The 18,682-nt window shown below is 39.5% G+C and overlaps 1 protein-coding gene across 1 annotated transcript; it reads right to left on the reverse strand.

The window, feature by feature from the left end:
• Nucleotides 1-1,019: 1,019 nt before the first annotated feature.
• Nucleotides 1,020-8,297, reverse strand: rpl7l1 (ribosomal protein L7-like 1). The gene is made up of 6 exons (XM_084082899.1): nucleotides 8,230-8,297; nucleotides 6,239-6,347; nucleotides 5,440-5,600; nucleotides 3,793-3,930; nucleotides 3,216-3,325; nucleotides 1,020-2,106 (listed from the first exon to the last, which is right to left on the reverse strand). Exons 1-6 carry the CDS (start codon nucleotides 8,241-8,243, stop codon nucleotides 1,898-1,900), a joined length of 741 nt encoding a protein of 246 aa, XP_083939025.1. The 5' UTR covers nucleotides 8,244-8,297; the 3' UTR covers nucleotides 1,020-1,897.
• Between the last annotated feature and the right edge of the window lie 10,385 nt (nucleotides 8,298-18,682).

The raw sequence follows: 18,682 nt of genomic DNA on the forward strand, positions 1-18,682 counted from the left end.
TATGAGTCATGATCGATGTCCTCCTCCCAGCAGTGGTGTAAAGTAACTAAGTACATTTACTCAAGTACTGTACTTAAGTACAATTTTGAGGTATTTTTTACGTTACTGGAGTATTTCCAGTTTACAGTTCTTTTACTTCTACTCCATTACATCTCAGAGGCAAATATTGTACTTTTACTCGACTACAATTATTTGAAAACTTTTGTATCTAGATACTTTGTAGATTTCTATTATTACAAAACATACATTAACCACTTCAACCCTATATACATTTCAGATTCAGCTATTTGAAATTAGCCTGATCTACAAGCTCACAATGCCTTGCGAGTCGCAAAGCATTGTGAGCTTGTAGATCTGTTTTCAAAAGACTTTTATACATTTGAAAACTTGTGAAATGGGACATTCTGCATTATACATTTGAAAACTTGTGAAATGGGACATTCTGCATGAGTACTTTCTACTATCAGTGCTTTAAATACATTTTAATACCAATACTTTTGTACTTTTACTCTAGTCAATTTTAAATTCAGGACTTTAAGTAGGAGTTCACCCAAAAAATGACTTATTTTCTATCAATTGCAATTTGCACACCCCATGAAGCCTTGAATTCATGGATTTATTTTTGTTTTTGTGGCATTAAAGCCAATAATTTGATGACTGGGTGTGTATCCGGTAGGAGACAGAAATAATCTACTTTGTGTCTCCTACCGGATACATTAGCCAGTAGGAGACGGGAATCAAATTATTGGCTTAGAAATGCCACAAAAACAAAAATACATCCATGGATTAAAGGCTTCATGGAGCAATTGATGAAAAATAAGTCATTTTTTGGGTGAACTACTCCTTTAACTTGTAACAGAGTATTTCTACCTTGTGGTATTGATACTTTTACTTAGGTAAAAAAATCAATTGGGAGTACGTTTTCCACCACTGCCTCCCAGTGGTGACACACAAGCCACCCGCTGGGGGAAAAGGTACAACTACACTGTACAGAAGCATCAGTCATAACAAAACCAGTGTTAGATTGACCATATAGTTTTAATCAACGGTAAGGAGCTGCGCTACAAAGTTGTTAGGACAGTGGATAATTGCTCCAGGAGGCCATCATGCGGCCCTATGCACAACATAATGGACATTGAAATTATTGCATCTTAAATATATGCACAATATTCTGAGACTCATTTGGGACACGCCACCACCCATTTCAAATATAACCAATTAGCCATAGATAGCTGCCCTACACATCAGTCAGTTTATTGTAAGACAATTGAATACTAAATCCCCAGTAATTCCAGCAGATCGTTCTTCCAGATAGGAATGCCAACAGTATTTACATCAATCTCTATTGAACCCAATAGTAATGCAATTTCTATTGGTTCATTGGAGTTTCTATGTGTCACATCAGAAACTATGTATTAAGTGAGTCTTGCGGTATATTTTAACCACTGATGCATTCCTCTGACAAACTGAGAAATACTGCACATACACATAGTACCCAACAGGCTACATTAGCTTACCCTTAATGGTACTTTATCACAATTTGCAAACAACAAAAGCTAGTTACAAAGATTATCCCCAAAAATAAACAATGGCTTCCAACATGGTCCAAGATAGGGTACTATATATGGTTTTATTTTAAAACCATGAATGCACCATTTAAAAATGGCATGTGAAAGGCAAAGGACTCCACAATTAGAAAATGATCTCGTCCTGAAATCTCATGAGTTTATTTGAAACTCTGAAACAAGGGTAGAACGATCAAACAGTCATATGGGATAACCCTAAATGCAAAAGTACACCTTTGAGCAAAACTCGTGAGCCAAGGTGTCAAAGGCTGGTCAACTTTTGGTTGAAGCATCCTTGAAGTTTAGAGCGTCCATCTCGCCGGAGATCCACCTCAGTTCAGTAGCCTGATGATGGAGTTGATATCTGAACTGCGGAATCCTGGGTTTCCCAGATCCTTCAAGATACCGGCTTTATCCTTGGAGGCATGACGAGCCACTGACAACTTGAACGGCAACACGAAATTGTTGGCAACCCGGAAGTTCTTCCCCACAGAGTAAATCTCATGGATCAGGTCCTCCAGGCAGATGATGCCGTGTTTGCCTGAGGAAAGGGGAAAAGAGATTCAATTAGCGAAGCGGAGGGAGAGATATTGATAGGGTGATGGTGAGAAATGGCAAAGTGAGTGAAGGAATGAGGTGGAAAGGAGGGGAAAGAGACAAGGAGAAAAAGACATGTGCGTAAAATAACTAGGCATAGGTTTTGATCTTCATCTGCATAAAAGGATGGACGTTTCAGCTCAACTCTTCACAGCAGACATTTTAACAGGTAAATTCAGCTGAAGGTAATAATGTTAATCATGTATGCGTTTCATTTAGGTGTATAGGAGTATCACCTGAAAGAAATACTAAATACTAATGAAACACAACTTAACGCTATTGCGTCAGCTTAAATCGAACGACCTCAGACTTGGCCTCTTAGGAGGCACAGAATCTCTGTGTTTGGGAGGGGTGTGGGCACTGGCTTCCTTGATTGACCAACCTGACCCGTTGGCCGAGCTTCACGTCACGTTTGTGCTGATGGGCTAATGTGTTTATGTTCCCTGATTTGGACTATTTTTAAAAACATTTTCAAATAGTTCAAACTACAAGCTCACAACGCGTCGATGTAGATCGACTAGTTGAACTATTTGAAAATGTTTTTTAACCCATTAAGACCTGGAACTGTGTCATTTTTAGATTTGAGCTACAAAAAAATCATTATTTTACACTTTGGGCTACTCAAAAATAGCAGATATACAACCTCATAGCACGGCACTGAGTGCCGCGCTACAAGAAAATGTGTGAAAATGTGTGAAAATCTTTGAATATATATATTTTTAAAGTGAACATTTTTAACTCAAATCTTTGCTTCTGGGGGGTCCCTGGAACAAAATATTTTGATGGGGATCCGCGGCCAAATACATATCATTTTGGGGGCCCTTGACATGAAAAAGATTGAGCACCACTGATATAGAAACATACGTTTTTCAGAATACTGTTGAGATTTAGGAGACATGTAGAATCGGGTTCAGGTCTCAATGGGTTAAAATAGTTTAAAATGGTAAAGAAGATTAAGGATAATGGGTAAGGTACTGGCGAAAATAGGGCCCTATGTATATACTGTACATACAGTATGTATATATTTAATATTGTTTTCTAATGCAAACTTACCCACGTGTTCTTCAATGAGAGCATTGTCAGTGAGAGGAACACGCCGTGTGTTAATCTTGGTCTGCCCCCTCTTCAGGATAAGCTCACGTACCGACTTCAGATTGGGAAAACTGTTGAATGGGTACAGGTTTTACAATACCGTCTGTTTAATTTCACTGTATAGTTAAGAGACAGGAAGTGCACTTTTGTCTTCTCTGTGCGCTTGTGTCACTCTTTAATGTAATGTGTGCTTTTGACATGTGCCAGGTGATTGTGTTTGGTCTATTGTGTCAGTGTCAAATTCTACTGCGGTGTATTTCAATGTCATAAAGTGCAGCTTCCCATTCATCCTGCAAGTATTTTACCAATATTATGTGTCATAATACCCGTTTTCCTAAATTAACACACATGCTCGTCTCCTCAGACATTCTAAAAGCTTTATAAAGTCACATATTTTAAAGAATTTGCTAACTAACGAATTAGTTTAATTCACGTAGATTTACACATAACACAGTAGAAAGAAAATAACGCCCCAGAAAGGAGTCAGGACTCTGAAGCATCATAGGTACTTTGTGAGCATCAATCATTGGTGACTTACCCCCACGCCACGTAAGGCTCAATAACCTTCATCATTGCCATGGAGCCCTTGTTGATTTTGACGAAAGCGCCACTAAAGATCTTCCTCACCCTCAACATTTGCACCACCTTCAACACTTTGGGACTGACACCTTTGACACTAAACAGGAAAGGAGAAACACATTCAATGTAAAAAGCTCAACTTGTACATCGTCGATCTTGTAGCTTACATCGTTTTCCCATCTCTTATCCATTTCACATCACTATAATCTCCCAATTTCCCTCTCATTTGTACATATTGAATTTTACAAGCTTATTGATAACACAGTACAGTTGTAGCACATACTTCAGAGGGTTCCTACACGTCACACTTTGGAACTGATGCCCTTCATTCTAAATGGGTTAAGTTATACTCCATAGATCCCTGGGGATCATCATAACTATTAGGAGCAGTGGATAGCCACTAGGTGGCGCCCAGGGACCAGCTCTAAGGCAGTGCCTGTGTCATTGCAGGAGTATGTCCCCATTGACATGCATGTCTTTTGGTTGAGAGGAAACTGGAGCTCCCAGAAGAAACCCACACAGACACAGGGAGCACATGTAAACACAGTAAGGCCCTAGTCAGGTTCAAATCCAGGACCTTCTTGCTGTGAGGCAACAGTGCTATTCACTGAGCTACGGCACAGGATGTTAAACACTTAACACATCGGGTGCCAAACACGGTCTGAACCGTGTGTTTACATAGTGGCGGTTCCGCTGCTTCGGTGCCGAACACGGTCTGAACCGTGAGTTTAGTCTTTTTGTTTTTTTCGTTTTTCTCCGCGCGGGCGGGGCTAGAGCAGCTCTGGGAGCACCCATTGTAATCCTGCGAAGGAAGTGCCAGATCGCTCACCGGAAACACATTTTTTCCCCCCATCCGCTTCCTGTCCATTTACTACTTTGAAACGCCTATATCTCCGAATGTGTTTCCTGTGGGGAAAACCGGTCATGCGCGATGCGCGATCCCCCCCCGTTGTAACTCGCCAGGGTAATGTTATGGTTCCAGGCTGTAGCCAGGCTCATGGGACAACATGAATCGATGTTTTTTTTGCGTGGATTTGCTTGTAACGCACGCCGAAGCTTTAAACAGCAAAGCGCAGTCAATGGGGAGAATGCTGGCACCCACGGTAAGTTATGAAAAAATGCTGGCACCCGATGTGTTAACAGGGACAACGCTCCATACAACTATATTGATGTTTTTTTAACGGCTAGCCTCATACAAAGGGTCAATAAAGGGTTTATCTATGTTTGTGTCTATCTGTGTGTGTTTGTCTGGAGCTTATCTCACAAGCCACTGAACCAATAAGTGCCAAATGTCAACTCCATTGTGCACAATGCCAGTAGGCTAACAAAGCACCTTCAAGCATTTTTCTTAACATTATGTTTTATATTTCTTTAAAATATTTAACTTTAATCTTTTTAAACTCTATAACTTAAGTCAATGGAGGTCAGATCGGGCTGAAACCTTGCCCAAATTTGGTGTCATATGCCACAGACGACTGATGTCACAGGCTGGCCACATGAAGTTCGAGATCCACATTGGAGCTACCCGTTCCCATGTGGATCCCGACTTCCGAGAAAGCAAGAGAGGTCAGAGATAATCAAAGGAAACTGTGTACAAGTTGCTCACTCTCTGATACGAACGACGAAGCCCAGCTTGTTCTTAGAAGGCACTGGGGGAGCTGGTCTGCATTTCATCCTCCTGAGGCGAGCTTCATCACGACATGCTCGATGACCATTTTTCAAGAAGACTTCCAAACGCTTGAATTTCAAAGGTTTGCCTTTTGAATCCTTGAGAAAAATAGAATACACATAAGCAATGACAATTGCACAATTAAAGGGCAAGTTGATTCAGACAATATAGAACATCACCAAACTCAGTACTGTTTGTTCTTTTAATAAAAATGTTAACTTCCTGTTGATTTTGCTATTTTTATTAAGAAGAAACCCCAGACTGGATCTGCAGATCCGGATCTTCAAATAGTAAAATCAGCAGAAGTTTACATTTTTACAGTACTGGGTTTGGTGATGTTCTATATTGTCTGAATCAGCTTTGTTTATGCTCGTTTATGTGCTAAAAGAGTGACTTCGAGAGCTGTTTTACCGTGCAATGTAGGTCAATGAGGAGCATTTTTTGAATTATCAATTTCTAATCAATGGAGCAATTATTTTTGATTTCTTGTCCATCTTTGGAGTTACATCATTAACTAATAACTACACAACCCAAACCTCTAACAAAGTGGTCTTGCCCTTAAGGTGACTTTGTTTATGTGCTGTGTGCACAGGTTCCTACATAATGTGTGTGTGTGTGTGTGTGTGTGTGTGTGTGTGTGTGTGTGTGTGTGTGTGTGTGTGTGTGTGTGTGTGTGTGAGAGTAACTGTTGCTAAATCAAAATCCATTTCCTGGCATGTAGGACAACAACACTTACCCTTCTCTTATTTTGTAGTGCGAGCTTTGCCTCGGTAGCTTTGATGGCCTGGTAGCGTTTCCGTTTTTTCAGGAGATTTTCAGGAACTAATTGTATTACCCGTTTCACTCTAGAACAGAAAGTTGGAACAGTCAAACACACACTGATTGATACAGTAGATAGATATACAGTCATTCATACATTCACGGTTGATAGGCTGTACGTCCATTTTATTTAATGTGATGTGTTCATGTGATCAAGACGGATCGGTCTGATTTCCCATATTCCATCCTGATTGCCTAAGATTGGATTCCAAAGTTTGCAGGATTGGTTCGTTTTGAACAGAATGCCTCAAATCATGAACGCAGCATTCAATTTCAGTGACATTTTGCACGCATATTCCCACTAGGCCAAGGAAGAAATGTCACCCTTTTCACATTGGCCTGTTATAGCGCCACCAGCAGGTCTAATCTAGCAAAACAATTTTTTGGAACAAAATGCCTCAAATCATGAATGCAGTGTCCGATTGTCACTAAAGGCCTAAGAAGAAATGGTACCCTTTTCACATTGGCCTATTATAGCGCCACCAGGAGGCCACAATAACCTACCTGACCTGGTGGAGAACTGTGCTCGGAGGAGCACTTTTTTACAGTTAAAAAATATTTTACATCGTCGCCGAAGCATAAATTTGATATACTGCTGTTGCTGCTGTGACACTTGAATATGCGTTATATACAGAACATTGGTTTAGACTATACTCATCATTGTATTATGACAAATTGTATGCAGTGCTGAATGTGAAAGCAGTGTGGTGAGCATACAGAGTTCTATGTGTTTGATGAGCCAATGCACTTGTATTTAACATGACTATTAACAGTAAAACAGAATGCATTGTTCCAGTAATGTACTGCATTTTCCCCCTTTATGTTTATGTTGATAAAGCTGACAAGACTAGTGGAGTTCTGTGTTCCTCATAAACCAGGGTTTGACACTTCATATTGTACATTCAGAGATGTTTTGAGTTATTTTCAAGATCTCAGTGTGTAATAGTGACAGCGATAATTATTTATTGAGAAACAAGTTATTTGATGCACTTTGTAAAAACTGATTCAAGTTGTTAGTGTTGAACATAACATGAACAAACATCGCTTCATTTCAAGTGGTAATTTCACAGCTAAGAGTCTGGTCATTTTCAGTCAGGGTTTTTCCGTTTAAGTTTTTGGCCTATACAGTCCTAAAAAGTATATTGTTTTTGAATGAGGACCACCACAATTTATGTATTTATATTTCGTCATCCAGGGGGCAACTGACAAACTCACTATAAGCTGGACCTTTTCTACACTGAATATGGACTAAAGAAAAATAGCTGTTCAAAGTTTTACACTGCATACATCTGGCCAGTGGTGTAAAGTAACTAAGTACATTTACTCAAGTACTGTACTTAAGTACAATTTTTAGGTATTTTTTACTTTACAAGAGTATTTCCAAATTTCAGTACTTTTACTTCTCCTCCACTACATCATGCCAGCAGCCAATACTTTTGTACTTTTACTCATGTCAATTTTGAATTCCGGACTTTTACTTGTAACAGAGCATTTCCACATTGCAGTATTGATACTTTTAAGTAAAACATTTGAGTACTTTTTTCCACCACTGGAAGTTGGCCTAGAATAACCAACTGAAGCTAAAAACAAAACATAACATGGTAAGCTTGCACCATTTATTCAGATTCATTCGAAAATGACTAACAAACACACGGCGGTGTCCAAATGTAAATATTAACCCATACAATTGTTGTTAAGAAGACAGTACACAGTTTAAAGCCCATGTTGAACTGTCGCTGGCTAATAGCTCCACAATCCTACGGTCAAAATACAAAATACAAGTTTTGATGGGATCCCTTTAGCATTGGCGGACTTGTAATAGCAATGACACATGTACAGTACACGGAATTAGCGACGGATGGATATAGATATAACTAGTCTAAGATCATAATAAATCCATATACGTACTCAGGTTCTGCCATCGTGATTTAGGACGCTCGCTGAAAAACATGCGCCGTCGCACCAATATGACGACACGACACTGATGCTCACTCAGAGTTGCCAGGTTTTGCGAGAGAAATACGCAACCAGGTCTATGAAACCAAGCCCAAAAGAGGCGAGCCCTTCGCCCTTTCATTTGAAAATAACCGATCTACAAGCTCACAACGCGTCGCGATGTGACACGTTGTAGATCTGCTATTTAAAATAATTGGAATATTCTTTGAAACATTTTAACACCACAAATCTTGTATAGGGGGGTCCCTGGCACAAAATCAGATTCGGGGATCCTTGGATAATTAATTACATATTAATTTGGTGGGTCATTGACATGAAAATATTTTAGAACCACTGTTTAAACAACATTAGGAAGCAAGCCCCAATCAAACGCAACCTCCGCAACTACCAATATTTACAAGCAACTTTACAGAAAAACAAGCTCAAAGTCGCTTATAATAAGCGGACATGGCAACAATAATCACTGCGTGTGGGGGGCTAGCTGCTGGTGCGGCGTCCAAGAAAGAGCCAAAGCAGCGTGCGTGTGAAATGTGTGAATCAACAACTGAACAATGTACATTTTATGTTTAATCTAATCAGTGATTCTCTCAACCGATTCATTTTCAAGGACCCGTAGTTTTAACTTTTATCGTGATCAAATGAAATCATCAATGACGTACTTATGTTATGGCCTGGAACCAAATGGATGAGTGGCGTGGGGTACGTGGTGGGGTCTATTTGGTTCCATTTGTTCTGTCACACACACAGAGTTACAGGTCTTAGGAACTCACTCAATCAATGACCCTTGGGGGTCCCTGGCCCTGACCCCACGACCTCAGATGACCCCCCCAAATAATCATATTTGAACTGGGGTCCCCCACCCTGATAAAAACTTGAAATGTAGGAGTTGAGGCATTACATTTTGTTTGACTCGGTTCCACAGATAAAAATTATGAAAATAGCAGATCTACAAGCTCACATGTAGGCTATTTTCACAATTTTGCATCTTACTTTATTATTTGACAATTTGGTCAATGTTTGACCAGTTTTCATTGTATAGTTTGTTAATTACTTTTGATGCAGTAATTGTCTTTTCTTTATTTCTTATTTTTGTAGGTATTATTGTCACTTCACTGTCATCTGGGGACCCCTCCCCCCCCCCCCCAAATCAGGTTGAGAATGAGAATCACTGTCATGTGTGAGTGGATCCGTGTTGTCGGTCTGGCTAGTGCCAGACTAACCCTAACCCCCATCTAGCACTGTCTCTAACTACTCCCAAGATACAGTGGGGGCAGTAGCATGCCACTTGGACACAGGTGGGGTCTGATCAGCCTTGGTCGGGTGGCCTGGTGGAGGGTGTCTGTTGCAAGACCGGAAACACCCAGTGACTCCAGGTAACAACTGATGATATGTCCAAGTTTGTGCATCAATTGATGTTTTATTAACCATTTGCCGTTTGAGAATGCAGTTGGGACAGAACACAGAACAGGGGGGCACAGTGGCGCAGTCGATAAAGCTGTCGCCTCGCAGCTAGAAGGTCCTGGGTTTAATTCCCGCAGGGGACGCTGTGGGTGCTGGCTGCTGGGGGGCGTGTTCTCTCCTCCGTGCCGCCAGTGCACCATACCCTAGGTGGGGTTGTGCGGACTTTGCATGTACTCCCCTTGTCCCAGAGGATAGGTACCCTCACAAAAACATGCAGTAATCCTAATCTCTATACTGCCTCCCCCTGGTCAGACGGGTCACCTGATGGGGAAAGGAACTGGTTGGAATAAGTGTGCCTTCCGTTCTACGTTCTACTGGGGAAACTCCCCCCTGTCAGGTGATAAGTAGAGGCCTGCTCACTCCTCATGCATTGAAGGAAGCATGAGCTCAGTTCAGAGCTCTCCCCAGGCTGGCAGAGGGAGAGTGGATATGCGTCTCTGAAAACATTCACTAAAACACACTTCTGCGAACACATGATATCATGAACCTTCTGCTGTTGACGTCTTACGCATTAACAGGAGGAAGAATCATAACCTGCTGAACAGGTGTCTGTACAGCTTCCTGGAACACAGAAAGAATGTTGTACGTCAAAGTATTAAAGCCATTTGCACATGAATGATTGTCGGTTTGTGTCTCTGCAGAGACACACAAGAGGTGCCTTAGAAATGATTGAGCATCAGTGACAGCAACATCCTTTGTGGCAGAGGAGTAGCCTACGACAGGTAAAAAAATAATTATACATTAATTACATTATGTTCAGATTGACATGTAAGCCCTGGATATGATGTTTGAGTGTTGTTGCAGAACTAACACGGGCAGATTTGTACTGCGTTATTATTATTCAAAGACACTTTTAATAACTTATGACATGGCTGCAGGAAATCTTCAATTGAATTCGGGTGTCTTAAATATTTTATGTAAACAGTGCATCTGATTGTGCATAGATCTAAAGGAAAGTACAAATCATTTTTTCCCCCTATTTTTGGGGCTTATTTGGTATTACAGTGGAGATTGACAGGAAACAGGGAGAGGGTTAGGTAGTGAGTGACACGCATCAAAGGTCTGCCGAGCTTAGGAATGTTGCATGTTGGAGGAGAGTGGTGTGGTTGAGAGTGGTTATGTAGCTGGGGTTATCAAGTGGGCACTTCTCACCAAGGTTTGATTTGCTGGAGGGGATGTGGGGAATCAATGCCTCTGCTTTTGAGGTGAGCCCCCCCCTGGTCATTCATTCTCATCGCCAGTGGGGATATGTTTTATCCCTGATTCTGGTCAGACTGAATTAAATATACGCATTTCCTTTTGGTAAATGTAGACTGTCTGATAGTTTGATGTTTAGGTCCTCATTCCAGAGTCCAAGAGGGAAGCACAAAAAATCCCACAGGTGCTGAACAAAAATACGTACAATGGAGAAGAATGGAAGTCCGCACACTGATCTATAGCTCCCAGTAGAAAATATTTTATTACGGCGAGGTCAGATCTGACCTGACAAAGGCCCACACGGGTCGAAACGTTGTCACCCTAATAAAATATTTTCTACTGGAAGCTACAGATCAGTGTGCGGACCTTCCTTCCCTTCTGCTCCATATGTTTGATAATATCATATTTGAACAAATGAATACATTTTTTATGTTAACCACATTTTCAATAAAAGAAACGTTGAAAATAGTGAAAATAGCAGATTATAAGATCACAATCCATCATGATGTGATGCATTGTGAGTTTATAGATCTGCTATTTATTACTGTATGACAAATTATTTAGGCCTAAGTGGTTAACAAAATGCTCTTTTACAAATCGAACCCAGAACATCAGTATCTTTTTTTTCTTCTTTTTACTTTATCATTTTTCGAATTTAACATGGGGGCAGCAATCAACAATGTTTTCCCCAATCTAGAACCCTCCCCACCCACATCCACACCAAGGCACAGTACAGGAGCAAGCACATATACTTACTTACACAAAACAAAACGAAAACAGGGAGAAAAAAACCCATAAGAGGCACAATACAAGTTATATATACAACAGGGGTTGACACTAACGGTTGCCCGACTGCCTGTGAGAAGTAAATAAAACGTTCCACCCGATTGAACGTTCAGACAAGTGGGGTTTACTTTCAGGTTGCCCTACGGGCAAGTGCGTTTGAGTGGAGAAATATTATTCATTAGAACAATGCTACCTTTTTACAAGTAGCAGTTGCGCTCATTCTATCGCCACTCGGCAGTTATCGATTGCATTTAAGATTAATTTGTTTGATGCCTTCGATGTAAGTTTCAAGCATGCAAGTAGAAAGTTAAAAAAAAGTGTTAAAATTAACGGTAATTCATTTTACCTATCATTTTATAATGATAGGATTTACTTTTTTTTTTTTTTTACTCAGACAAGTGGGCATGACCTTTGGGTAAGTAGAGCAAAACCTTTACTTGCCCGACGGTCAAATGCCTCTGAGACCTTAGTGTCAACCCCTGAACATGCAGTAGTAACAATAGTAACAATAGGAGTCACTACGACGTTGACCATAATTCATATATAAAGTACATTGGGGAAACAGACCCAACCTCCTGGCACGGCCACTGACCATTGATAAGGATAATTCCTTTTAACAGGTCGTTCATGAAAGTCCTTGCGGTCTTGTTTCCAATGAGAACCTGTGAGCAATTTGGGGTTAAGAGTCTTGCTCAGGGACAAATTTCATTTCATCGACACATATGCTGGCCTGGCCGGGAATCGAACCTGCGGCAACCAGGGTCTCTGGCTCCCTAGGCGGACTCACTTACCACTCAGCTATGGCCGCCCCTAAAAGCAAGTTCCCATACCGGGAGTCGAACCCGGGCCTCCTGGGTGAAAACCAGGAATCCTAACCGCTAGACCATATGATGTTGATTGATTGATTGATTGATGTACTTTATTTAGTAAGACATGAGTAAGACATTTAGTAAGACATCAGATATACACACTACTATTCAGAACGTCATACAATCAGCTTACAGGTTACTGGTATGAAAAGTAAAAAATATGTACAAGAGGAAAAAAAGGAGATCCAGAGATCCAACAATAGACTATTAGACATCCTAAACCTATTTATCATCATGTGAACGTCAGGTTCTTGACATAACTTATAAAAGGAGACCATGTAAGATTACATTTCGTTAGTGTCCCAGATGTAGTATATCTCATCTTCTCCAGCGGCAATCATTTCATAATCTCCTCAACCCACTGGAAGAAGGAAGGTGGTGTTATAGATTTCCAATTAATGCGAATGAGTCGTTGAATTACAAGTGAAGCAAAGGCTATAGCGTTTGACTGATGTTTTGTGGGCTTATATTCAGTGGGGGAGTACCCCAAAGATGGCAGTATATGGATTGGGATTAATTGTCATATTGTAAACATGTGAGAATGTTTTAAAAAACTGGTTTCAATGTTTGTTAAGGATTGGCAAGACCAAACATATGTCCCACAGTTGCGGGGCTGTGGCTACAGGACATAATTATTTGGTCATGGAATTGTGTACAGCAACAATAGCTGTTATGTTAATGTGGTTATTTGAGCCAAGTCATTTCTGTATTTTGAAACTGAATTTGCTCATTATTTACTGGTTTGTGTTGCATGCATTTGTTATGTATAAGAACAGACTTGAAACATCTTAGAAACATTAGTTTGCCTGAAGAAGATTTTTTTTTGGTCAAAGAATGTTGTTTGTCCTCAGTGCACTCTTTTTTAGCATTAATTATTGAAAACCTGGTTATTGTCAGCATTTGATTGTTAATTAACTATGAATACACTACACTGGGTGGTTTCATGAAAAGCAAAGATTGACGTTTCTGGGTCATTGCTGAAAATGTTTGCGCACCACTGTCTTAAGCCTGATTTGTACTTAGTTAGCATTGGTGTTACACGCCAAAAGTACAGTAGCTCACCCCAAGTACAGTACATGTGTCTGTTGAAGACACATGTACTGTACATGTACCCTTCTCTTTTGCTTTTCAGAGAGTTGCTCATGCTCACAAATTAAATGTTGTTGGAACTTGTTCCGCAAAAGATTGTGCAACATCTAAAAGTAATATTACATTTTGGATTGATTGATTGAATACTTTATTAACAGTTTACAAAAAGTACAGAGGTACAGTTATACAATAATGCTAAACGGATAACACAAAAGGCCCAGAGGGCTTGTTTCCATTGTGGTCTTACTGTACGTATTCAATTAATCAAGACATGTAAATACTATACAAGAAATCATCAATACTAGGAGCAATACAAGTATATTTACAGAAAAACAGTGGGGGGGTAAGTTCTTCTGGCAAGCTAGAAGTAATAAATAATAATATAATGATAAAAACATATATACAGTTATAACTGTTACAGTTATTAACAAATATAAGATCTTACATACATTAGCTTATCAATAGCTAATCAATTACTACTTGTATCTCTTTCTTTCTCTCCTCTGTCTCTCCCTCTCTCTCTCTTCTTTCCCCCCGACACGGTCGAGGCAGAAGGCCCCCACCCTAGAGCCTAGGGTCTGCCTGACGTTTCTTCCAGTTAAGGGGGAGTTTTTCGTTGCCACTGTCGCAAAATTGCTTGCTCAGGGTGGGACTGTCGGGTCTCTTCTCTACATGTAAAGTGTCTTGAGACAACTTGTTGTGATTTGACACTTTAATAAAATTGAATTGAATAGAATTGAATATGCAGCAGTATAAAGGAGCTTTTTGCATTCTGGTTGCTAAATGATACTATCATTTACAATCATTTATCGTCTTTATCGTCTCGTCTCTATCATTTAATGATAGAGACATTGTAGTTACATGGATATATTTACCATTAACATGGTACATACAGTATATAAAGGCAGATTCATCTTCCACCCAGATACCTAAATCTCCTGGTTTCAAATTCTGGTACTTTATTCCTAATCCCTGTGATAAGAATAACGTTTGTATTTTTATTTTGTCCAGTGTTTCATAACTGTGGTACTGAATTTCCTGTGTGGGATCAATAAAGGTCTATTTCTCTACAATTCGTAACCTCATCATGGATCTTGCCAGAGCTGACTATTGATATTTACAACTCTGTCAACCTCCTGGTGGCAAACTTGGAAATTTATAGCATTAGTCACCAGTTGACACCAGTTAAACAACCTGGACTTAAATGTTCATGCTCACTTCAGGGAAAAACAAACATGAATATATTAACTGCTATGGTGAGCACTGCAGATCTGGAATGTACCGTAAAGATGTCATGTTTGATAAGAACAACACATACCGGTAGGCTACAGCTAGCACTGTTTCCTTATAATAGTTTCCTGTGTGACCTTCATGCCAATAAATACAAGTCACACTGAACAGCAAAGATGAAAAGTGATTACACAAACCTGACTAACCTACTTGTATTTCCTCAAACATGACAACCATAATACTACTGTATACTCTGTGACACTGTCATCTGAGATTCATTTCTTTGTATAATGGCATTTCACACAAACATGATGCTGTTGCTGTCCATGAATGTATAATTGCTGCCCAAAGCAGAAATTCGTCTGCCATCTGTCAATATTTATACTGCAAACATTGTTTGTAACTTTGTTACAAACAATGTTTGTAAGTGCCTGGCCAAGTCGGAGGCACCGTAATATTTGTAGCATTTTGTGAATTCATGATCTCAGACCCACCGTCCCACCATATTTGGGATCCAAAGAGAATCCATGACATTATTAGACCCAGTCTTTTCCAGTTTGTATGTGTTTATTGCTGTTTTGTCTCTTGTCTTTCTTTAGTGATGGCATTACGAAAGGCAGTAAGATACATGTTTGCTCTTCTGGTGATCTGCTACCATCTGGTGATAGTGGGAAAGGGAGATTCTCTATATTTATATTTAGAGGTAAGTGGGCAGTGCTACCTTTTTTTAAAGTTTTGCATTGAGTTTTGGATAATTTAACCATTTAAGCGCTATATACAATGTATGGTGAATAGCCTATTACAAGCTTACAAAAACCCTATGGGAAAAAGCATGGGAAATTTAACCAGGGAACACTGTAAACTTGCTTCCGGGTTTTAGAACGGCAAAAACTCTTCATACATACAGTACATTTTATATTTTATATTTTTTTTACATTTTTATAACAGAGATTTTATTATGATTATAAAGTCTTATGTTTATAAAGTGCAAAATCTATACTTTCAGACACTGCACAAAACTGATTTGAAGGAGTAGTTCACCCCAAAAATGACTTATTTTCTATCAATTACACATCCCATGAAGCATTGAATTCATGGAGATTATTTACTTTTTGTCGCATTCCTAAGCCAATAATTTGATGACCGGCGGTCTCTCCGGTAGGAGACTCAAAGAGTCTCCTTTGAGTCTCCTACCGAATACATTAGCATGATTCTGCCGGTAATCAAATTATTGGCTTAGGAATGCGACAAAAACAAAAACATCTCCATGACTTCAATGCTACATGGGGTGTGTAATTGATAGAAAATAAGTATTTTTTTGGGTGAACTACCCCTTTAAGTAGTGCAGGCAGGTCACATAGTGATTGGATGGTACACCTGGAGATACAGTTGACTGGGACTGGTCTCCTGTTGTGTGCTACAATGTCCTGACCCGATTCTCTGCCTGGAGTTCATATGTGAAAACGGTTTACACTACAGTAGGTTACTGTTCATTACGTCAGGAGGCCAGTGAGATGGATAGTCACATTGTCAGCAGTGGCTTTTGTACATAGAAAAACATTGAAAAAACACATAGAACTGACCGTTCATTGAATGTCCTTAGAAATGTGTTTTCAAATATAAAATGTAAAAAAACACTGCTCTGTTCTCCCTAGTTCTCCCCAAAAATTGTGCCCACTTTTCCCAAGAGTTAAGTACTAATTTCTATTTTATTTTTTTAAAGTGCTCAATGCTCTTAGGCACCCAGTTCTAGAAGGACTGCCGGAGAATGCACTCACTCTCCCTCCCAAGTTCTCCGTTTACCCACCTAGACTTAAAAAATGAATACAGCAGTAGAATTTACTGCCAAAATTCTATCATATTAGGTGCCATATAAGCATATAGAAGTAGGATTCCGTGCCAAAAAAAATTATCATTAGTGTGGTGATTGTCAGACATCAGATAACGAGGAGGAAATACTGTGAAGTATTCTCAACAACACCATTTGTCTTACCAGGAACACACAGACACAGAGATACCTGACACCGCATTAATTCATTCCAGAGAAAAAAGAGAGGGTGAGTCATTTTCTAACTTTCCGTTCCCTCAGCGATTAATGACTGTGAGGACTGAAGAATGTGAAGAGATGTTAACTCTTTATGTGTCTCTAATCACACCAAGAAACATTTCTGTACATTTTAAAGGTAGGGTAAGTGATATGTTTTGGTTAAAATTAAATATTTTTTGTTAAAAGGTTAAAAGCTCTATATTCTGATAGTAATAATTGCTATGAAGTGATTGGGGGTCTCCCCATCTGCCATCTCTCCAGCTCTTTAGTAAATGGAAAATACATTTTCAGGTGGGTGGCCAGATTTCAGCCAATCAGGAGAGAGTACACATTTATCAGCTTCAATTGTATAATCCAGTACCACTAAGTATCACTTAGCCTACCTTTAAAACAGATTCTGAACTACATGTCAGAGTTGGTAGCAATATGTAGAAATGGGAAATCATATGTTCTTTAATTGAATGAAACACAGGGTGTCGTTTCACGCTTCACAAACTGTAGGTCATACATGGGAAACTGGCGGCCCGGGGGCCACACGCGGCCCCCACCTTCACTTAATGCAGCCCGCAGGTTAATATCGGAATAGTGATATATTTTTGATTTCAGCTGTTACAATTCCAAACATGCAAACATGACCCGCTTTAATTACTTTAGTCTATATTAGTAGCTTAATGACTAGTATTAAAATTCTATTGTCTTTTTTATATCCAATGTATTTGTATTTGAGTTCATAAAGTTAACATAAGTACTGTATAACTAAATGCATTTGAAATGAAATACAAATGTTACTTTTCAGGATTCCAATTAAAACATAGCACAAAAAAATGGATTCCAATTTAAAAAATAGCAAAAATAGCAGATCTACAAGCGTCGCGGTGCGACGCGTTTTGAGCTTTAAGATCGGCTATTTTTGCTGCTTTTGTGTGACATAGATTGGCGAAGTACGGCATTCATTTACGAAAAAAGTTAAAATACGGAGATAAGAGGTGTCTTCCCAACAGAATATGCAATGTGGCCCTCTGGAGTGAGTGTGGAAATATAGTGGCTCTCTCCATCATCAAAGTTGCCCACCCCTGCTGTAGGTGAATCCTGTCTGTTTTCACAGCTCTCTTGGATTCCACCGCTTACTCCGTCCGACTTGAAGTGAACATATCTGAGATAGAGCTTCTCAGAACAGCGCTGAGAACCCTTCATCTCCCCCTGCAAATCAACAACTCATCTGTTGTGATTACCAGCATCAACACCACGACAGGTAGGCCCCACCAAACAAGACCGTGTACTGCAGTGGTGGAAAGTAACTAAGTACATTTACTCAAGTACTGTACTTAAGTACAATTTTAAGTATTTTTACTTTACTGGAGTATTTCCAATTGTTCAATACTTTTACTTCTACTCCACTACATCTCAGAGGCAAATATTGTACTTTTACTCCACTACAATTATTTTTAAACTTTAGTTACTAGTTACTTTGAGGATTTTGATTATTATTGATATTATTGATTATTAGTTATTACACATACATTAACCACTTCAGCCCTATATACATTTCGCCCATTTGAAAATAGCCGATGTACAAGCTCACAGTGCTCGCGATGCGACGCATTGTGAGCTTGTAGATCTGCTATTTTCAAAAAGTTTTTATACATTTGAAAACTTGTGAAATGGGACATTCTGCAAAAATTAATACTTTACTTTTTGTACTTTAACTACATTTTGATACCAATAC

The sequence above is a fragment of the Gymnoscopelus microlampas genome (assembly GCF_963454915.1).
Source record: "Gymnoscopelus microlampas genome assembly, chromosome: 16".
In the NCBI taxonomy this organism is placed as follows: domain Eukaryota; kingdom Metazoa; phylum Chordata; class Actinopteri; order Myctophiformes; family Myctophidae; genus Gymnoscopelus; species Gymnoscopelus microlampas.

What these genes read in the sequence shown, in the direction of transcription:
- rpl7l1 (XM_084082899.1), bottom strand. An exon ending in CACTACAAAATAAGAGAAGG is followed by an intron (nt 5,601 to 6,238) that starts GTAAGTGTTGTT and finishes ATTTTTCTCAAG; the next exon opens with GATTCAAAAGGCAAACCTTT. An exon ending in GAGCCTTACGTGGCGTGGGG is followed by an intron (nt 3,326 to 3,792) that starts GTAAGTCACCAA and finishes CCCATTCAACAG; the next exon opens with TTTTCCCAATCTGAAGTCGG.